Consider the following 23,503-nt stretch of genomic DNA (forward strand, 5'->3'; position numbering starts at 1 on the left):
AGGGAGGGCACCCGTTTACTGCAGCCTGTTAGGCTCCCAACTGCCCAGTGTGCCGGACTATTGATTAGGTACTGAGTGCTCAGGAAGTTTCTTGGTGGTTGTTTCTCTGTTCCTTAAGTATCCTGAAACTGGATCTTACTCTAGGTGGTGGCTAGCTCAGCAACATTTCTGTAAAACACCTCAATTTTCTTGGGAGCTGTTTTGTTCTGTCTGTCCCTATATTGTTTAAAATCACTGTCCCGTGTGTCAGCCTTCCCCGTCCCCCTGGTCCTTCTTGGTCTCAGTTCCTCTCAATATTGGGAAAGAAATCAGTACAGTATAAATATGTTTTTAGAAATATGGAGATAAACAATGGAAAATGCTGTTGGATAAGTTGCTTAGGAGAGAATCAATTAGAAATGGGGTGGTGGAAGCAGGGAGTCAGGAACTGCTTCTTCATTATACACTTGGAAATATTTGACTTTGGCAGATATGTTCTCTATTTGTTTTTTTTTTTTTTTAAAAACAAGTCATTCCTTCTACCTGCAAAGAAAGAGAGAGAGAGAATGAATCAATGTTATGGAGAAAAGCCGAGGAGAGCTCAGGATCATGCACAATCAATGCCTGGAGAAATGGAAATTTACAACAAGACACACCATTCTTTCCCTTGCAATAGCTGGCTAGTAAGTCCCAAGGAACTCATCAAAGGTGCTTTAAATAAGTCACCGCTGGTCACCAAATACATTTGATTAAATATATCTGTCACATTTTCCATATCTATGAGTAACATGGCCCTATTATTAATATATCCTCTGGGAATGAAGTACCTTTAAAAGAAAACTGGCTGTCTTTTCAGAAAATTAAAAAACTCATAAAGTTCCTACATTGTGCACAGACAGTATGACTAATTAATTGTCTGATGACAGGATCATGTTCCTGCACCTGCGTCTGTGTGTACTGCAGACAGAACCTTCTGACTCAGCTTCTGTTTGCCCTTACCTGGTCAGAAGTGAAAGAAAACAACTCCAGGTGGAAATGACACAGTCATTAAATTTATCTTCACCATTTCCTCTTAAGTTTCAGTCTTTCTTCATAGACTTTTTTCTTTGGGCCTTTTTACTAACAAAAGCAAAAAGAATATACTCGAGTCATCAGCTAACTACCTGTTTCCTGACATCTGCCTTGTATGCTTTTTGTAGGTGTTATATGTAATTTCATATTCAATTGTGCTTTTTTTTTTTAAAGATTTATTTATTTATTCATACAGAACTGGGATACAGGCCAGAGATGTGGGGTGTGAGAGGATTCACCAGGAACAGAGTGGGGAGCAGAACAGGCAGATCCACGAACTACACTGCTGAGGGGAGCAGCGGGTGGGTCAGGAGAGGTCTGCCGCGCCATGTGGATCTCCTTAGGGGAAACTGGGATCGAACTCATGCGGAAGCAGTTTAAGCTTCTTAGTGCAGTGCTTTAACCCGCTGCGCCACCAGGGAGGGCCCAATTATGCCTTTTTAATAGTAATCAACACAAGATATTTTTTCTCTTTCCTCCAGAGTTATAACAACAATGTACCCACATTTATTTAACCATCTCAACTGCACAAATGCTATTGACCCAAATATCCCTTAAACTAAAACTTCTCAAACTTAAGTGTGAGCATGGATCATCAATCAGAATAATAGAAATTCTGATTCAGCAGCTCTGGGAGGGACCTGAGATTCTAGTCAGTTCCTAGGAACTGCAGTACTTGGTCCATGGATGGTATTTTCAGCTGGAAAATCTTTCACAAGCTGTGCAGTGAAATTTTGCAGTTTGCCAAGTACTATTTCCTTGTGTTTGTAAAATATAGAAGCTTCCCAGTCCTCCCTGGTGGCACAATGGATTAAAGCTCAGCACTGTAAGCTAGCTGCAGCCGCAGCCATTTCAGTGTGAGTTCAATCCCTGCCCAGGAGGTGATCTATATGGCACAGCAGACCTCTCCAGACCCACCCGCTGCTCCCTTCAGCAGTGTACTTTGTCGATCTGCCTGTTCTGCTTCCCACTCTGTTTCTGATGAAGCCTCTCACCACCCCTGGACCTCTGGCCTGTGCCCCAAGTCTGTATGCATGAATAAATAAATCTTCTTTGAAAAAGACAGAAGCTTTCCAACGTCCAAGCTAGTTCAGGCATATGTTTACGTTCAATGGTCAAAGAATCTTTGAAAGCTGATTGCTCTGAGTTGATTGACAAGAAATAAGAATCACAGTTAAGCAAAACATATCAAGTACCTTATTTTTTTTTTTGATGAAGCACATGCTTTAAGAATAATCCTATTAAATGATAGATATGTGGGTATAAATATCTACCTAAATTAGTAAATATGATAAAGTTAAAAGTCAGTAGCAGTCCTTATATAAAGGTTGTCAAGAAAGAAAATCACTTTTGCTTAAGTAATACCTCCTTTCTCGGAAAGGAGGGGCAGAGATTGTTCTACTCAGGATTTCACTCTGGCCTTGACTGGGAAGAGGGCAAAGCTTGACTCTGCAACCTCCTTTCATGCCTTTCCCCCTTGTTGGCAATTGTTGCCACTAATTACTGGTTCTGGTCATGTTTTTACTAGCTTCTTGGCTCATCAGAGGACCATAGTTACCCTAGTTCAATGTGCACCTTATTCCATCCCAGGCCACCACCAGCAACAGCAAAATTTATGGATGACTTTTACTAAAATTTTAATTCTCCCACACTGGGTATTCTATCTCTCTCCTAATCTAACATATATTAAAACCTGTGACTACCTTTCCTCTATTTTACAAGAAACTTTCCAACAGATATTATAAATGTGTAAGTGGAAGTAAATAATAGTGGGAAAATTTTGAAGTTATCTAGTGACAGTAATACTAATAACTAATACTGAAGGTGCTTGTGGTGTGCTGTTTTCAGCATCTTGTGCAGATGTAATTCCTGAAAGCCCTGATGAGCCAAGATGCTACTGATGTCTTCAGTCAATAAGAACTTGTTTGACAATGTGCTTGTATTTCTCGGGATGTTATTATATTATATATGCATGTGTTATGGTTTTGGTTTTTAAAATAATTCCTAATATATTATTGTTCAATATGGTAACCACTAGCTATACATGGCTCTTGAGCATTTGAAACTGGCTAGTATAAAATGAAGCATGACGTGCAGAATACACACAGAATTTTGAAGACAATTTTATTTTTCTTAAAGATTTATTTATTCATACAGAACTGGGGTACAAGACAGAGTTGCAGGGGCAGTGAAAGGCTTCACCAGAGATAGAGTGGGGAGCGAAACAGGCAGATCATCGAAGTACACTGCTGAGGGGAGCAGTGGGCGGAGTCAAGAGAGATCTACCACGCCATGTGGATCACTTCCAGGGCCAGGGATTGAACTTGTACTGAAGTGGCTGTGGCCAGCTTGCAGTACGGCATCCTAATCTGTTGAGCCACCAGGGAGTGCATGAAGACAATTTTATAAAAGAGTACAAAATACCTCTTTAATATTTGAGATTGATTAATGGTTGAAATACTATATTTGATATAACAAGGGTTAAGTAAAGCATATTACTAATAAAATAAATTACTAGTAATTTAGTAACATATTTTCATCGATCTCATCAACCTCCCTTTTCTATTGTGGTTAACTAGAAAACTTCATAGATTACTTCTGCCTGACTTCATATTTCTTTAAAATAGAACAACTGCAGTCGTACATAGCCTGAACTCATGGAATAAGTTCAAGCACTTACAGTTGGTTAGGTGTCGGGGCATAGACAAGGTCCGAGCTCTCCTAGATGTATTTCCGTCTCATGACCTATCTATTCATGACTTAAGCCATTGATTCTCAGCACTGATTTCACAGTAGTTTATGTAGCTGGAACTCTATGTAGACTGGGGCCCCTCTACTGATGTTTTGATGGTCTGTGTAGCCTGGCATCAGAAGTTTTAAAAACCTGCAGGTGCTCCCCACTCGGTCTCTACCCCCACAACTCTGTCCTACACCCCAGTTCTTCTATGCAAAACAAACAAACAAACAAAAAAACCCACAAAAAACATGCAGGTGATTTGACGAAGCTGAGATACTAGCCCAAACAGGACAGAAAGCACTGAGTTCTGACCACAGAGACAGATAGGTGGTGCTGTTTGCTGTGGGGCCCAGCTCATGCTTTGAGTCTCTGTAATTGGGAGAACATGTTGTGAAAGAGATGAGGCAAGTCACAGCTCACTTGTTGGCAAGGAGTCTTGTCTACTCTTATGAAATCTACTGTATGAAAGTAAACCCACCCTCCAGAGTCATAGGGGAAAAAAACAGAGGAAAGGAAGAAATGGAGCTAAACTACAGCACAAATACCTTTAGTTGTGTGAAGTGAAAATTCTCCCAGGTGACCAAGGGTTACCAAGGTGCAGGGCTCCCCCTCTTACCACCTCTGCCACTGCAGGGGCCAAGAGATGCTGACAGGTCAGGGTGTGCAGTCTCAACTCTGAGCTGAGTCTGGACTTGGCCACGCTTGATCCTGGGGTTCTGAGCTCCTCCTCCTCCAGGATGGACCCACAAGGTGGGCTGGATGGTGGTCCCAATGTATTTAATCCAAATACTCTGATTTATCTAAGGACAGACTGAATGTTGATTAGAGGGCCTCGGGATTCTGCAGAGTTCCACTTTGGAATGTAAGGGTTAATTACAATTGGGCAAAGCTCTCTACAGCGCCCAACTGCCTCACTCTAATCCAGGCTTTGCTGGAGAGTTTTCCTGCTGCACCAGGCAGACCATAAGTGTCATCCAGATCTTTCTGAAAAAAAATTTTTTTTTTTTAAACTTCTCGTGCCTACTTTCCTGGCAAAGTCAGAGTTCATGTTGGAAAAATTTATGCCCGCTCCCACCCATATTGGAGAAAAATAGATCTTCAAATAATAGTCTGTTCTTTGGGAGGAACACTAGATTTTTTCCCTCCCTTCCTCTCTCCCTCCATCCTTTCCTTCCACCCTCCTTCTCTTTTCCTTCTTTCCCAATTCTGTTCCCAATTCTGCAATGCTATATGAATGTCTCCTTATTGCCAACCTGATTTTGGTTAACTAAATGACAAATATCTTTGGCCTAAAATTCATCAAGAAAATGGTCTAAGGCGACCTGCTCTGGGTAAGGGTTTCATACACAGCAAACAGCTCCATTGCTGTGATCTGTTGAAAGCCAGTCCTCAACACAAGGAAAAATGGCCTGGAAAATGACGGGTTTTAGCATTTTACTATCAGTGACAGCCATGTTACTAAAATACCTGCATTCCATGAGCGATCCCATTCTTCTCAGACATTTGGGAAGCTATCCAGCAATGCTTTTAATAACCAAAGGAGTTCTCATTTAAACCTTCCGAAAGATGATGCAGGTAGAGAGCTGCCCAAGGGACAGGGAGCTGCATTCTGAATGAAAGCACTCACACCAGCCTTTCCTGTCCCTTGTGTTTGCTTATTATACATCTCAAGTTGTAACTTCCAGATGACACAAAGTCATTTTAACAGTTTCTATTTCTAGTCTGTGTCCCCAAGGGGGACATATTTGGCCATGCATACAAAAATGAAAATAAAAAAATCCTTTCCTCTGGCCAGTTTTCAACTTTTAAATGTATTTTTTAGACTTTAAAATACGTTCTTCTTTCTCTCCACCCAGCATGTATATTTTTACTCTCTACTTAGGCCTTCCAAACTCTGCCAAAATCTGTTTCCTGACAATTTGAGAAGTGAGAAATGTCTGCGTGGAGGAAAAAAGTAAAGACACATGTTGTCATTTCAGCAGGGAAACATTGCCCAATGACCAAAGCAAGAGCTGTCTCGTGATGTTTTCTTCTGCTCACACTAACTTTTCCTATTTTAATCTTGCTCTCATCTTGCTGAAGGCAGCTCCCCTCCAGATATTATGACCTGCTGGAAGTCAGCAGGTTACTGATTTGTGATGATCTTACTTTGGAGGGCAGGAGGACAGCTATATGGATTGAACAATCACTTTTAACTCATTACAAAAAGTAGCATCTTGCTCTTTAAGTAACCAGGTTGTTGATAGGTTAGAAGAACTTATAGGGTCAACAGGAACTTATGAAGCACCTATACTGTCTGCAAGGTACAGTTCCAAACACAGGGAATAAGGCAGCAAGAGTTTCTGCCCTCTTGATTTTGAAGCAGCACCAAACTCTCAGCCAGAGGACTGCAAATATTGTACAAGGTTCCAGGGCCCAGCTAACTCCTTTTCTGATTAACTGTGATCGTTTTCATAAATCCATCTAATCCTACACCAAGTGCTATGCTCCATAACAATGGAAATCCTTGCAGGTTGGAAGACTACCTTTTCCTTTTTCTTGATGACTGCCTCTTATCAGCAATATATTGCTAAAAATATACATTTTCCTGTTGACTCTTTAGGGATTTTCTAACCTGTGGATTTCAGATTTACATGACATGGTGCGGTGCATAATTATATTTCATTTCTTAAAGAAAAAAAAGACAACCCAGAATATTTCAAAAATTATTTTCACACATGATTATCATACAGAATTACAAGGTATTATGTGCAAAATTCCATTTAAAAAATCATTTACAAAAGGAAGTACAACACAGTTTGTGCTGAGGGTTCTAGATGGACAGCAAAAGCTGGAGAAGATACAAGGTACAAAGTCAACCAGATCCGATGACTTCCTTCTTCACAAAGTACAACCCAGGTTACTTTTGTCACAACCTGTGTTACACTGATACACGACCCTCACACTTGGTGCACTCCCAGATAGATCTTATGAAACAGAAATTTAACTTCACCATACATTCTTATAATACAGATGCACTTTTTGGTCTATTTGCAAACTTGTTTCCAAACAGCATCGGATTTAAATCAATGCAAGTCACATTACCTATTGATTGATTTTTTTTTTTTATCCCAAATACGTTGATACCTTTAGTTTTAATGTAGGTAGAAGGAGGTAAAAAATGTTATCTGTATTTTCCCTTGTAGGATTTCAAAACTATTTCCAAAGGTGAATAACATAGTGGGTAGATTTTGCCATATCTCACTGCATTATTTACAGTGTTTTCAGAGTAGGTGGTTCCTTCCATCTTCCTTCCATCCCCAAGTCCTTCCAGGAGCCTGAACCAGCAGACTATACTCCTTAGTCCTTTGTTAGAATTTGTATTTCTCTCTCGACCTTTCTCTACATTCATTTCTCTCTCGAGTCTCAACATCACTTGATTAAAACACGAAAAAGTACAATATCACTGCGTGTGGACAAGGTAACGGCATATCAAAGTTCCAAAGGCATTCTGTGGCCAGTGTCAGTAATACATTGCTTTAAGAAATCCAGCAGTCTCTCCCCACAAAGTTGCCAAAAATCCAGTTACAGAAGAGAGACTTTTAAAATGCAATACTCTCAAATCCAGCAAGAGATTTCTTTTTGAATATTAAATGTTAAAATCACATGCATAATTATAGAATATTTTAAAGTTACAAAAATATTTTAAAAACCAATCCTGACAGTTTACCTGCAACTGCTATAAACATTTCTATGAAATATATAAAAACACAAAGTCTCTTTGTAAAAAAAAAAAAAGAAGAAGAACAAAGAAAAGAAAAAAGGGATTGGCGAAAAGGATGGAGCTGAGGCGAACCTGACGCACTGCATCGGACAGTCTTGTCGAACGACACCTGCTGTTGAATTCTAGACACCTTGTACCTTAAATGTTTATTCAGCACTTACACATACACAAGCGCCAACCTAGGACCTGGCTGGGAGGGGGTTGGGTAGTAAAAATCTCCGGACATTTGACCCATCAAATGCAATTCTTCATCTCTGAAGGAGAATCCTATTTCCTAAACTTCAGCCACCTTGCTTGGATGATATGACTAGAGATGCCCTTGGCCAGTGGATGGCTTAGTCGCTGAATTGAGGAGTCCCCAAGGAGGTGACTTAGTTTCAAGCACAAATAGGTGGAAGCTGGAAGGCAAAGTTCCTAACCTCCTTTTGGATACACCGCTGGGAAGTCCCAAGTGTCTTCTATGAGGTGGTGAAGTCTTCTTCCTCGTTCTGGAAGATGACACCATAAGGATCATTCTTGATACGCTTGTAGACAAAATGGAAGATGTGTGGTTGTGGGCGGCTGTGCAGCTCAGCCTTGATTTTTTGGGGGTAAGTGTCCTCTGCCAGCTGCTGCCACGTTTCATCAACAAAGAGGAAGAGGCTGTACTCCTCAGGGTCCCCTACCTTGAACTTTTCAGCACACAGCTGACACACGTCCTCAGTGGTAACATAAGGCCTCACTAGAAGGGTCTTTCCTGTGCAGCCGCTGTTGACCTCCTGGAATGCGACTCGAAGATAATTCTGCAGGTGGAAGAGAGAGGCAGGGAACAAAAATGAGAAGGGGAAATGAGGTGGAGCATGAAGGGATGGGGAGGAAGGGCTATTTCCAGGTTCTGGCTCTTGAGAATGTCCAACGTTAGGACAAAGGTTTCAAATGCAAGGAAAGAGGTTGATCTGAATTTGGACAGTGGGGAGAATAACTAAATGGACTGAATTGTTGTATTTTAATCTATTGCAAATATAGGAAGCAGGGAGTCCAGATAGCGCTGTTCTGATCTTTCAGCATCCCTGCAAGGGCCCAGGTAAAAGTCCTTGGCTAACAGTGTGAACCAGACCCAAGATTGGGTTTATTTCCATCCTAGAAGAGAAACCAAACAGCAGAAGAGCCAGAACCAGGAGTCAGCAGGACGAGACATTTTAAAAACGTAGACACAACATATAGACTAGGCTTTTTTGTTGCTAAAATTTTAGTTTTTTTTTAAGATTTATTTATTTATGCATACAGAACTGGGGTACAGGCCAGAGGTGCACGGAAGGTGAGAGGATTCACTAGGGACAGAGTGGGGAGCAGAAAAGGCAGATGTACTGAAATACACTGCTGTGGGGGAGCAGCAGGTGAGTCAGGAGAGGTCTGTCACACCATGTGGGTCTCCTCCAGGGCTGGGGATCGAACTCACACTGAGCTTGCTTGCAGTGCTGCACTTTAACTAGCTGTGCCACCAGGGAGGGCCCTAGACTCACTTTTAACTAACTTTTACTGAAGGCTAAGCAAAGGCCGTGATGTATGTTAGGTTAAGCCATAACATACTGCTGATATCTGACAATTTTTTATCTTCCCAAATGGAAATTTTATGTGGTTCAACCTAATACCAGGTTCTGAGTGCCACGTGGAACGAGTCAGTGGGAGGAGAATGTTGATTCTGCCAAAGACCTTTGGAGACGGAGCCGATTACATGCAATGTGGTCTTGCAGGAGTGTAAAAGGAGAAGTCTGCCAGGCTGGCACAGTGACTAGTGCCAGGCAAACACCGTCATGAAACACAAGAACCCATGATCTCACACAAAAAGCCCACATGAGGTGAAAAGACTTCTATACCCAAATAAGGCTCACTGAGATTTCCTGGCCCTGAAGCTGCCAGTTTCTACTTCCTTAGGAGCAGAGTTATCACATCCAGTTAAGTTAGATTTTCAGATAGCAAACAAATACCTCTTCCTTCTCTAAACCTAGTCAGGGGAGGAGGGAAATGATCTGCACTCAGAGTCCCCTGTGGTTACCATGAGGTTTACTGGGATGGTGAAGGAAAAGCTCTGGGAAAGGATAGTACAAATTTACCACCTTCATTTCACTGGCTCCTTCCTCTGCTATCCCACCCCAAGTCCCTAACACTTGGCGGGCACACATGCTGTGCCTTCACTCACTGGCTCCTGAGAACCATGACATCAGTGGAAGAACTGCTCACATAGCTAGTGGTGGCAAAGGCAGCACTCTGGGACCCTCGCCCCTGTGGGGTGCTGCTTCTCCACTGTGACGAGACTTATGTGCAAGTCGATCACCTCTAATAAGGGGTTCCAAGTAGAGTTTTGTGTCTGAGTGTTTGTTTTTATACCAGTGGAGTGCTGGCACTGTGTTGGGTAATGTTTTAAGAAAGTCAGTATCTCTAAGGTGAGCAAGGCTGGGGGTACGGGTGGGGTGAGAGGAGAGCTCAGCAGGAGGGGCCCATGGTGACTGGGAATGTCTAGGTTAGAATTTCCAGAAGGAGAAGAGGGAGGGGGCAGAGGAAGTTACAGGCGGCTGATCGGAGATAGAAGAATGAGGCTTTCATTTCCTCAGGAGTCCCCTGCTAGGATAGCCAATAACCCAGTGTCCCAAGGGTCCACATATGCTAAGTCACTTAGCATGTGGACTGTTCCTCAAAAATCTAAAGAAGATATGGGGAAGCACAAATTTTGCCTTCTTGTTTTCTAGACTTAAGTGCTTGGAAATCTTTATCTGAGAATAGCATCATCTTGGAGAAAAAGGTGCTTTCCCTAGTGGGCTGACTTTGACTCAAATGTATAATGTATACTTTTGAATACTTTCAGAGTTTTTTTCTTTCTTTCTTTCTTAAGATTTATTTATTTATGTATACAGAACTGGGGAACAAGCCAAAGGCTCAGGGGCAGCGAGAGTCTTCACCAGAGACAGAGTGGGGAGCAGGACAGGTAGGCTGACGAAGTACAATGCTGAGGGAAACAGTGGGCAGGTCAGGAGAGGTCTGCATGCCCTGTGGGTCACCTTCTGGGGCAGGGATCGAACTCATGCTGAAGTGGCTTTAGCTTCTTGTGGTGTGCTTTTAACTTGCTGCGCCACCAGGGAGGGCTCTATTTTCAGAGTTTTAAGAGGGCAAATAAAGGCAAGCCCCATAAGTCTGGACATGGGAATAAATCTGTCGTGCTTGGAAATTCACCATATGACAGATAGAAACAAAGCACAGAGTGGCTTTGTAACTGATGAACAGTCTCACCATTTCACAGACTATGAACACATTGAGGGTGGTTGTGTTGGATAAAGATCTGTAGGGCCTCTAATTAGATCCCTAATTTGCCTCTCCTCCCTAAGAAACAAGTTCTTTGAAAGTCCCATGTTCCTGGCCACTAGCATATGGTCATGGAAAATTCTGGATGGCAAACCAGGCAAAACTTGGTTCAGATGCTTGTCCCGACCAACTGTCAGAGCTGATGCTACCACTGCAATTCTGGGATCCTCTGGTCTTGGGGTTGGACACAGGAAAGGGAAGGAGAGGAAGGAAGACACCACAGTGCCTCTCCCTCTTTCCAGCAAACCAGGCAAACCTGGTGCTAACACTGCTATGTCCACAGAGCCAGTGTCCTGAGGAAATAAACACCCCATGCCAGGGCCAGTTTCCTGCTTTTGGCTTCCCATCTGCTCAGGTGTGCAGCACCCTGCTGTCCTGGGGGAAAATACCCACCATAATTTGACTTTGTTTCCTTAAAGGCAGCAAATCTTGTGCCAAACCCATATCTATTTTTAATGCAAGGAAAAAGAGAAGTGAAACAGCCAGGCAGAGTGGTTTAAAATATTCCTTTACCGTGCAGTGGCTGGCAGAGGCACTGTCTGTGTGCCCAGAGTTGCATGTGCTCCTGGGAGCAGCTCTGCCTCCCAGGAGGACAAAGGAAGAGCAGGACCCCACAGCTATCACCTCCCCGGCGCACCTGAAAGTCGTCCACAGACGGGATGGTCCGGTTGGTGGTTCTCCGCTTGTGCCATTGCCTCAGGGTGTCTCTGGTCTCCGAGCTGAGCAGTCTTGCAGCTTGTTCTTCTTGGAAATTCTTTATTAAAGAGAGTGCTCCATAGGCGCTAGTCAAGTAATAGCCTCCTAGAAAGGGCAGAAGGAGTGAGACTCAGTGAGGGGCCGAGAGCAGTAAGGCCATTCTTGATATTCTCTCACATGCCTTTCCCGTGGGACCACAGAAGCAAGTCACCTTGGATGTATTGGTGACTGAGGCCCACACCAAGGCTGGCTGTTTCCACTGAGGGAATTTTCATTCCAGTGGGTGAGGCACAAAAGCCTCTAAATTATCTTTCTGATGATGAGACTGATTTATTTTCTTACATTGTTACTCATTGTTGGGCAGTATTTGACTTTTGTCCTTTAGATGTAGTCCCTGGAGTTCCCCTACCACCAAGGCACACAAGATCCATCATCACAGTCTCTTGTGCTATTCCTTCCCTTGTTTTGACTCCGGTCCTCCCCCACCCCTTGCTATACATCTCAGATCTATGGTGAGTTAACCTGTCTTTATGCAGGGATTTTTTTTTTAAAGACTTATTTATTTATGCTAACAGAGCTGGAGTACAGGCTAGAGATAAAGGGGCAGTGAGAGGATTCACCAGAGACAAGAGTGGGGAGCAGAACAGGCCTACTGATGAAGTACACTGCTGAGGGGTGCAGCAGGTGGGTCAGGAGAGGTCTGCCCTGACATGTGGATCAACTCCAGGGGTTGGGGTCGGTCGAATTCATACTGAAGTGGCTTTAGCTTCTCAGTGCTGTGCTTTAAACCACTGCACCACCAGGGAGGGCCCTATGCAGGAATTTTTAATGATGCTGGGGGGAGGGGGATTTGACAATAGGGAAGGGTGTGGGGTGGGGACCCCCTCCCTGTTATATTTACCATTTGTATCATATGTAAATACAGACAGAAACTTCAATAAACTTTATTTAAAAAAAAAAAGTCTTATTGGTTTCCTGACCCTTTAAAAACTCTCAGTTATTTAAGCACAATTGTGACAGCGCTTTCCTAGAAGTCAGGGCCTGGAGGCCTGCTGGAGGTGGGAAGGCATGTAAGAGAGGCAGGGTCAGTTGCTCCAAGGCCAGAAACATTTGCCTTAGGGATAGGCCTCCACTGAGCTCCTTGCAATAACCTGCTTTGGGGCTTTTCTTATAGGAATTAATACTTCTTAAATTATAAGTAAACTAAATAGCTTGAAAGAATAGCAGTCTGTACAAATATGTTTAGGGAAATCTGAGTACTTGAAAATTAATTATCTCTCCCTCCTGATTCCCTTTCTTCTTCTGGAGCTAAAGTAAGATGACAAATAAGAAAAACTAATTCACAAGGAAAAGTAAGATGTTCCTTTGATGGTGCATTTAGGAAGGATGTCTTGCAGTTCTTGAGTGACAGAAGATTTACTACACCTATATAAAGATGTTTTCATAATTTTTGGCCATAAATTCTTGATGTTCTGGAAGGAACTTGTAAACTGCAAGATTAAGCATCATTAGAGGGCATCCCTAATTTTAAATTCCCTGATTGGGTCCAACATACTCTTAACTGACAGACATTCTTTGTCAAAAAACCTATTGAATCCTATCATGAGCCCACGCCAGACGCAAAGCACCTAAATGCCCCTTGCCCAGAAGTTTATCAGTTTATTAAAAGACCCTAGTAATTTTTCTGCAGGGAACATCAGTTATAGCGGTTGGTGAATAAGTTTTGTATGAAAGTATCACTTTCATGACCACAGTGGTCAGCTGGTAACGCAAAATCTCGAAAAACTCTCTTTCTGCTCCACCAGTGACAACATTCAAGATGTCAAATGGACCACATCATGTGGGTCATGAGTAGAATCCTCTGAGAATCACACTGGATGTAAAACAACAAAGAAACACACCTTTGTTGTTTTGGGTCCCAAATGAGGGTATGGCAGCATCTCACCCCTCTGAACAATACACTTTGCTCGCTCCTGTGGCATGTCGAGCTTTTGGTTCTTTGAATAGTGTGCCTACCCTACCACCTAGGAGTAAGGTCACCTGCAGCCCCCAAATGCTAGCACAGTTTTCAGATGCTAATTTTCACTAAATATTTGCCCTGTGAACAAATCAGCACATAATTTGAGTGTGGAAATAAGGAGTACAGAATTTAAATGCCATGCGTGGATTTTGGGAAAAACAGGCTTGGGTATGAGTATTAAAGAAAGAGTGCACGGAGCTGTCAATTTTGGAGCTGGAATCAAGAACTGCTACATTCAAGTTTGGGAGGGAGAATGTTTCCTCTGGATGTCAAATTTTTAGATTCCAAGGCTCTGAGCTTCTCAGGCCAATAAGGAGAAAAGCTCAAAATGCTAGAAACCCAATATTGACCACACTTGGAAACATGTGGATGCAATTAGAGAAAGGTTTTAAATTCCAGCAAAACTACAGCCATACCACAAGAGCTGTGCACTTAAAAAGGATTCCATGACTCCTTTTCCGTAAATGAAAATACCTGCTTAAACAGCAGAAAGGAGACAAGGGCTGCTGTCTCCCAAGCCAGAGAGGGCTTTGGGAAGGCTGAGCAGGGCCGGATCTGAAATATCTCTCCGCTCCACAACCTCATCCTCCCAGTCTGCATAGCTTTGGCTTGCTGATGTGAAGGCCGGGGCTGTAACCACAGCCCACCAGACAGGGCTGCCCTGTTCGCACTGCTCCCCCTGAGAAGGCAGCCAAGAAGCTCGAGATGCACTGAAGGGAAGGCAGTCACCAGTCTCAACTCAGCTCGCCAGGTGCCCGTATGTTTGTCAACTGGTCCTGGTCTCTCCCTGATGATTCCTGGAAGAACAGCTACCTGCCTATCTGTTGCCACCACAGTGCCCAGCACGGGGTCTTGCTCTGAGGAAATGCTGGGATAAGGTGGCAGGTAATGCTATCTTGACCTTTGGGCCACAGGATAGAAATATATTTGTTCTCAGCGCACATTGTCAATGGGACAATGGGATGGTCACTTTCTGAGTGGACTTTTTCTAAAGCTTCAACAGTTTGACACATTTTCACTAGAATTAATAATGACTGAAACCCTTCTCTCCTCCACATACTCGCCCTCTACCAAAAAACAGAAACACCCATCCTGGAGGCATATAGAATTGTAATAATGATGCAGTAGGAGAAAGGACTTGCGGCTCAGACAGTAGGGTCCCTTGTTAGTCTCTAACAAATCCATAAGTTTTTTCCTCTACTGTCAAACCCCAGACCAGAGCAGGCGAGGAAGCTCCAAGCAGGGTCATGGGGTTTTTGTCTTGGAGGTCCTGTCTTGGAGGTCCTGTCTTGTGAATATTAATGAGGCACTGTGAAAAGGTGAAGGGTAGAAGGATGAAAGAAATTCATCATATCTGGCTGCAGTGGGGGGCCAGAAAGAAAAAGCTATTCCTCACTGTCCCTAGAACCTTTTCTGGAGTTTCTCTGGAAATAAAACCAAGTCCCAAGGACTGAGGACATTAAAGAAACTTCTGGGGTGGACAATACACTTAAGATCTCTCCAGGGAAGGAACCCTCCCTGGTGGTGCAACGGGTTAAAGCTAGGCACTGTGAAAGGAGCAGCAATAGGTTCAGCAAATTTGATCCCTGGCCAAGGAGCTGAATCAGACAGGGCGGCAGATCTCTCCTGACCCGCCCGCTGCTCCCCTCAGCAGTGTGCTTCATCAATCTGCCTGTTCTGCTCCCCACTCTGTCTGTGATGACTCCTCTCACTGCCCCTGTACCTCTGCCCATATCTTAGTTCTGTATGCATAAATAAATAAATTAAAAAAAAAAATCTCTCCAGGGAAAGGTCTGGAGTGATGAAGTCCCTGAGGGATTCTATTAGCACATGGACCTTTTCACTCCACTCAGACCAAAGCTCACTATAGAAAAGAAAAAAAAAAATTGTATGTAACAAATAACTGCTCAGGGTTGGGGGGGGATTCTTCCAGGGGTACATGAAAACAGAATGACAGGGCTCATAATGCACAGACACTGATTGGCTTTCCTATAAAAAGACAAACTCATAGAAGTCACAGCTTATATGAAGCTTCTCTCTCCCAAGACAAACATTCGAATTATTTCCATGATAAAATACCTAACCGATGTGTAAGGAGAATTTTCTGCCAAGAGATGTTGGGATTACACAGATACAGGAAGAAAGCTGAACTGTCAAGGTAAAGTGAAAGGAAGCAGAGCACATTTTACCCCAGTCTATATTTATTATTATATCTACATAAGAATAAGTAGTTGTTATGATTTTTAAAATAGAAAAGAAAATGAATGCTATTTTCATCTTAAAACAAAATTTAAAAAAAGGTGAAAGCGAGCCCTCCCAAGTGGCGGAAGGGGTTAAAGCACAGCACTCTGAAGCTACCACTGCAGCAAGAGTTTGATCCCTGTCTAGTGAGGTGACCCACAGCAGACCTCTCCTGTCTTGCCAGCTGCTCCCCTCAGCAGCATATTTCAGTACATCTGCCTGTTTTTTCCCCACTGTCTCCGGTGAGTCCTCTCAATCCCTGCACCTCTGGTCTGTAACCCAGTTCTTGTATGTAAAGTAAAAAAATATTAAACAACAAAAAAGGGGAAAACAAAAGCAAAAGCAAGACCTTCATCCATTTCATGCTCAAACAACAGAATATTTTTCCGGCAGTGGTAATATTCTTTAACAAAAGCTAACAATTTCCTCTTGGAATCAAAGAAAAAAAAGCTTATTCTATTGAACAAAATTTTGATTGCTACTCAACCAATCCTGTTGAAGTAATATGAGCCATCATTACAAGGTTACAGTTTTTGTGTTTTCCTGACTTTGGTAATTAGGAAAAAAGTAGTCTTTTAAATTAAAACAAAACTAAAATTGTAGTGAACCCGTAGTTGTCTAAAAAGCACCCATGTAAACTGTTTAATGGGTGCAGGGTTTTATTTGGGGGAGGATACAACTGTTTCGGAGCTTAATATAGGTGGTGGCTCAAACACTATTATAAATGAACTAAGTGCAAAATGGAATGTTCATTTTAAAATGGTCAATTTTATGTTACGTGAATTTCACCTCAAAACCAAACCAAACCAAGATAAAGCACCCAGTTCCTCTATTTTTTTTTTTTTTTTAAATATAAGCACGTTACCTTCTCCGTGTAACAGTGATGGGTCTAGGAGCTCCATCATGTACTCAATTTCAGTGTCCAGTTCAAGCATGTCGCACTGAGCAATGACATAAGTCAGGACTGGCAAGAAATCATCAGCTCCATACATCCTTCCTGGGGGGAGGAAGAGAAGAGAGGATGGGAATAGCTTGACCAGCATTTCTGTCTTTTATTATCTCACTGATGTTTTTATGAGAGAGTGTGGAGTCACCCTAGGGAAATGTGCTATTCATAAACAGAGGTGGGTGTTTCTGGAATCCTCTGTAGCCTGTGACCTCCTACCACTCATGTCAGAGACCAGCTGGAACTGACAATTTCAGAATGAATGCCTATGAGTCACACATGAAAGATTTTCTCCTGGCTTTCACGATTTGCATCAGGTTATTCTATAGAAGCATACTTTCAGCGAGTGATAGTGTTTACAAAGTACTGAGTTTATTACTGTTCATCCTCTTGGTTTTGATTCCTATTTTTTTTTTTCTGTGCAAATTAATCATTGCTACAATGACAAGACCTAACTAAATCAGGAATAAATGTCTCTGGATTCTATCTAAGCACACAATTAGTATAAATGTGTTAATTATGTATAGGTTGAATATATACATATGACTAATAAATGTATTAATCATTAGTGGATAATGACACTGCCCCTCTTCCCCCCCAAAACATTTGGCATTGTCTAGAGACATTCCTCCTTGTCACAACTGTGGGGTGGAGGTGCAAATGGCATCCAGGATGTGGATAAACTTCCTACAGGAAGCCAGACAGCCCCCACAACAAAGCATTACCGGCTTAAATGCCATTCTTGTTGATAGTGAGAAACTGTGCTACAGCAGAACATAATCTTGGGCAGATATTATTTGAGGAACCTTAATAAGTGTTTTCACAAACTATAGCAAATGTTTCTTATTTTTAAAATATGCTTGCCAATTTCATAGGTGATGTTCACTTGCCATCATTACCAGCCCAGAAGCTCACATTTTAATGTCTTTGCTTGACAACTTGCAAAGTGCACACATTCCTATCAACTCAAGCAAAATAGAGTCTGTGTTTTCCTTCTGTTGCTTCTCCATGAAGCAATTTCACTTGGATGAAAAGTTGATCATTGTCCATGAATTATAACAGGCTCACTGATGACATGGGATTATGCAGGGCTCAATTACTAGCCATGAATCATAGTTAATCCTACATCTGCAGGAAGCAGCATAGGGAAAATCTGAGGGCTAATTTTCCAATTCTATAACTCTGATGAATTCCCAATTCACTATTTCAGTTTGTAGCTGGAGGTACAGCCAATGAAATAACTGTAATGGAATTGCACTACTATTGAATGATATGAGTTTCTGACACATGCTATATAAATCATTGGTATAAACCCTCACTGAGCAAAATATGGTAATGATAATTTCCATTATTTCCATAATGATTGGGGCTGTACATGCAGTGTCTCCTTTAATCCCTACTGTATGAATGATAGATAGGGTCATATCCAATGACAGGTACCAAATATGCAAACTATAAGGTTGGTCAAGGTGGCCAAAGGCCTAGTTAGTAATAGTTAAAATTAACTCTGATTTACAGAGTTAGGATTTGATTTGAATCCAGACTCCAGAGATAGAATCTGTATCTACTACTCTGAGCTAAATCTTTAACAAATTGGTATTCTACAAAAATTTGGTTGCCCTGTTAGTTTACTTCTTTTGGTGCTATCAACCTATTGCGTGCAAATAACTTGACACACATCAGGGTAACACTTGTATTTTTGTGACCTGCTGGGTGAAATTAAGAGCTTGAAATGGAAGAGAAACTGGGAATCAGAATGCCCAATATGTCACTAGCTAGGTTACCGGACACTTCACCGGACCTGGAAGGGAGGAGGGAAGAGCGGATATTTCAGACAGCCCACCTGAGTTGTTCTCCATGACAGTGTAAATAAGCTTGCAGACCCTCAACAGCAGCATGACTTTCTTTTCAGGAGAATACATCTTCTGCATGGTCATGAACTTGACTTTGATTTTCTCCACATCCACAAAATCAGGGGTTGGGGCAAAAACCCCCAGCTCTTGTGGGTTTCTCTGCCGCACAAGTTGCAGGTTCTCCTTGAGTTGTTTCCAGGAGCCATCAGCCATGTGGAAATCCTTCAGCATGGCTTCCACATGCCCCTTCAGGGGCTTCAAGATGCATTTGTGCATGGCTTTCTCCAACACCACATCTGTCAAAGAAAGAGCAGCTACGTGAACAGCCTGGTGAATGAAGAAACACTTTCCCACGATGGATCTGCAACTCTTCGCCTTGGTCATAAGGCAGATGAGTTATAACCTCGTACTCAATCCACCATCATCAAAACTTAGCAGCAATTGCTTCATTTACAATTGGAAAGACATGGAAACAACCCAAATGCCCAAAGATAGATGACTGGATTTAAAAAATGTAGTACAGGCCCTCCCTGATGGCACAGCGGGTTAAAGCACAGCACTAAGAAGCTAAAGCCACTTCAGCATGAGTTTGATCCCAGCCTACCCCAGAGGCAATTCACATGGTGTGGCAGACCTCTCCTGACCCGCCTGGGGCTCCCCTCAGCAGTGTACTTCGTCAATCTGCATGTTCAGCACTCCACTCTGTCTCTGGTGAATCCTTTCACTGCCCCTGCACCTCTGGCCTGTACCCCAGTTACAAATAAATAAAATCTTAAAAAAAAAAAAATGTGGTACATATATGCAATGGAATATTACTCAGCAACAACAAAAAAAATAAGCACATGCTTTTTGCAGCAACACAGACGTAGCTGGAAAAGATCGTGCTTAGTGAAATAAGCCAGAATGCAAAGAATACTGGATGGTTTCACTCATAGCAGGAGTATAAAGGACCAGACGAGAAAATATAATAATGATGAACAACTATATATCAGAGACATTTTACCAGGTGGAATTGGGAATGGGCTCAAAAACGGTGGGGGAAGGGAAGTGCACTGGACTATGATGATGGCACATGGGTGATTTGGTGATGGGAAACCCAAGGGGATTACAACTGAGATGGAAAAATGCACAAAATAATGTAAAAATAAACTTTTTTTTTTTTAAAGAACTTAGCAGCATTGTTGCTTACATGCCAACATTTTTTTGGGGGGGGGGTTTAAGGGGTAACGTCCAGTAGAGTGAATCTTCCCTAATACAAATCTTACAGTTTTTCTTGCATACTATCAAAAGAATTGAGTATGCTTATTTTAAATATGATTATACCTACTCTGCTTAAAGCATAGGCAAATATTCAAGAAGACATTCTTCTTGATCCTTCAACTGCCCACCCACTTGACAGCTAAGCAAGTCCTTTTTTTTAAAGATTTATTTATTTGTACATACAGAACTGGGGTACAGGCCAGAGGCTCAGGGACGGTGAGAGGCTTCACCAGAGATAGAATGGGGAGCAGAACAGGCAGATCGATGAAGTACACTGCTGAGGGAAGCAGCGGGCGGGCCAGGAGAGGTCTGCCACGCCATGTGGTCACCTCCGGGGCAGGTGGGAACCGAACTCATGCAGAAGTGGCTTTCGCTTCTTAATGCTGTGCTTTAACCCGCTGCGCCACCAGGGAGGGCCAGCAAGTCCTTTTTTAAAGGAAGAATTTTTCATATAATGCAGATACAATCCCTTCATATATTTTCTAAGGAAATAATTTAAATTAAATACACACATTCTCTTGGATTAGATTCTGTACCTGAAGTATTTTCATACCTCTTGCTATAAAACACATTCACATGGACTTAGATCAGACCTAAATAAAGTATACAAATTAGATAGTCATGGTAACATTGAATCAGTCTTAATTTTACTATAGTTTCCTAATAGAAATCCTGCTTTTAGGAAATATACACTAAGCAGTAAGTGACAGGACACACAGAGTGTGCAAGTAATTCATTAGGCTCAGAAAAGAGTATGTGTGTGTAAACAAAAAAGAAGACAATGAAACAGTCATGGTAAAGTTCTAGGATTCAAATAATCTGGGTGAAGGGTAGCCAAGATTTCTTTGTACTATTTCTTCAACTTTTCTGCACGTCTGAAAAGATTTCAAAACAAATTATTAAATTTTTTTCAAATGTGTTTCTGTCCAGAGTTAGGAAACACCTTTAGATAGGGATTACTTTTGTTTCCTCCTTCTTGGAATGGTTACACAATCATTTTAAGTAAATATCCATACTGCTTGTCAAAGTAAATAATCTCTTTATTCTAAAGCACTTATTCTTCTTTACAAAGATTTTGAAAGTTACATTCATGGTTATAAGTGATAACTTCTCTTATAGTGAGCTTACACTTACCACAAGGGAATAAAAGTCATGATAATGATTAATTAGAAATGTACATGAGTATTTATAGCACCATTCTTCACAATACCTCCCAAAGTGGAAACAATCCAAAGACAAGCCCCAGTGGAATGGGTAGAATGGATTGTACATTTGTACAAAGGAACACTATAATGAAATTCAGACAGTAAAAGATTCAGTCAATGAAAAAGCACATTCTGTTGCTCTAACAGCAAGGGGGATGAATCTCATGCTGTGTGAAAAAAAGACAAGTATCTCCTTTAACATCTCATTATACAAAATTCAAAGGCAGGCAAAATGAATCTATGACAGAACTAGGATAGATGATAATGGATGGGCCACTTCTTGGGGAGAGGAAGTGGTGGAACATGTTCTCTCTATAGGTGGGGGATACGTGCACATCTGTGGAAATGCTCATCTATCCAGCTGAGCGCTGAAGACTTCTGCACCTCATGCATTTAAGTTAAACCTCAAAAGATACATATAAATCAAACAAACAGAGAACAACAAAGACCAGCCTGGGATTTTCACATGGAACCCCAAGACAACTTCTAACTTCAGAATCCATCAGGTTACCAGTGGGTTCTGTGCTCCTCCTGGGGACCAAGCAGAAAGCTCATGACCTGCAAGCTGACTAGATCCTTCATGCCACTCATCCTTGCCTCCTGAGCACGGGTGCCCTTTGCAACAAACGGGGCTGTGAAATTTGTTAGGTGGGTTGAAATCCAGGACCAGGACCCAGGTGCCCATTCTCTTCAAACCACAAATGAAAAAAATTAATACCGTTAAAATTTTTAGTACATACTTTGAAGGCCATAAACACTGGTTTGCTTTGATTGGCTTTACTCTTAATAAATATTTAATAAACATAAGAAACAGGAAATAAGTCCAAATGACAGGAAGTACCTTGTACCGGCACAGTTCTCTCCAATAAGAAAAAACAGGTTCTACTCATGAAGCAAGAAGGAACCAAGATTTGAAGAAGTAGAAAGATGAGAAAATCTTTCAGAATGTGAATTAACAAGAAAAAAGAAAGAACACCCGTTTCTTATTTACTATCAGCGATTATTTTATCATCTCCAGTTGCTTTAAATTCAAGAAAATAAAATCTTTAAGTTGTTAAGACAGAGATATACATGTAGATGCTTTATACGTACTGACTGTTCAAATGCTCAAACAAACCTCATTGTAAGAGCACTTCTTAGTTCTTCATTTTCAAATGAGAAAACCAAAACCCACCGAGAAGTCACACAGCTAGCAAGTGAGGGGGATGGAATCTGAGTCCAAGCAACCCGGTCCCTGAATTCTTGGGTTAAGTCTTTTGCAGATACCCACAAAAAAATTAAACAAACCAACTGGACACCTAGAAATAACAGCAATATCATATACTAGAAAAGAGTTAAAAGGAAACCGAGTAAGGTGGTGATTCTGTTTTTCTTAAAATTCATTAATGTCTTTTCTATTAATCTATTAATGTCTTTTTCCTAATGACAAGATAATATTAGATAGTTATTTAAGCTACACATTTTGATTTCAGAAACCATAAACTGGCTCTCCTAGCTGAATAACTGAAATTGGAAACACATTTTTTAGAAATACTTATATAGTTCCTATCTATTTGCCTCAAATCCATAGGGAACTAGTAAAAAGCATGACATCGCTTTGATTCTCTTTGACCTAATGAGACATAATTAGTCATTTATAAGAAGTGTGAAATGGTTGGCCGAGAGTACTGTGAAGTGACTGAATGATGACAGAAGCTTCCCTGTTGCTGCACTCTGACCTAGAGCCCTAGATTCCAGGGAAGGTCAGAGACAAGAGAGGGGACCATCACAAGCCTGGATCAGGTAAGGGCTTTGTCTGAGCTCCTTCCACTTACCCACTGGCTGCCTAGGGGAAGCGAGAACACAAGACTCAGGTGATGTCTTTGAAAGAACAGGAGGACCTGGCAGCCAGCCATGTTCTATCTTGCTAAGTCACTCTGGCCAAGTTATGTCATTTCTCTCATTGACACTGCCTTGAATTTTTTAACTGCCATTGGAAGGATTAGCCATGTAAGGTAAAACCATAACTAGAAATCTGGACCTAATGGATTGAATGCTAAAATAAGCTAACAAAATAATGATCAATATTCTCTAAGGGATTCTAGTAGTCCCCAGAGTCTAAATAACATGAGTCCCCAGAGTCAAAATGTCCACGTTGCAATTTAAAGTTACTTGACAAAGAAAAAAGATAAGGTTAGTTCATAAGTTCTTTTTTTTAGCATTCTGGTGATAAAAAAGAATATAGTAGTAGAAATATAAACTAGTATTTGATGACAAGAGGTGGGCTTTTTTTCTTTTTTATAGCAAAACCAGCTGTGAAAGTTAGATTTAATTTAGATGTTTAAAATAGCTAGTATTTATTGAATATCAATCTGTGCTCCCATAAAAAGAGGACAAATTTATTGTCTCATCTATAT

At 41.6% G+C, this 23,503-nt stretch overlaps 1 protein-coding gene across 1 annotated transcript in view; it reads right to left on the reverse strand.

Annotated features, from left to right (window-relative positions):
• Window positions 1-6,477: 6,477 nt before the first annotated feature.
• RIN2 (Ras and Rab interactor 2) overlaps window positions 6,478-23,503 on the reverse strand; it is a 191,447-nt gene continuing 174,421 nt past the window's right edge. The window contains exons 11-14 of the mRNA XM_012728374.1: window positions 18,633-18,938; window positions 16,709-16,840; window positions 11,524-11,687; window positions 6,478-8,332 (exon numbers count right to left, since the gene is read on the reverse strand). Of these exons, the coding sequence (XP_012583828.1) occupies window positions 8,009-8,332; window positions 11,524-11,687; window positions 16,709-16,840; window positions 18,633-18,938 (926 nt within the window). The 3' untranslated portion in view covers window positions 6,478-8,008. The remainder of the gene's footprint in view (window positions 8,333-11,523; window positions 11,688-16,708; window positions 16,841-18,632; window positions 18,939-23,503) is intronic.

This window comes from Condylura cristata, unplaced genomic scaffold (genome assembly GCF_000260355.1).
Source record: "Condylura cristata isolate star-nosed mole 26May11 unplaced genomic scaffold, ConCri1.0 scaffold00022, whole genome shotgun sequence".
Classification (NCBI taxonomy): domain Eukaryota; kingdom Metazoa; phylum Chordata; class Mammalia; order Eulipotyphla; family Talpidae; genus Condylura; species Condylura cristata.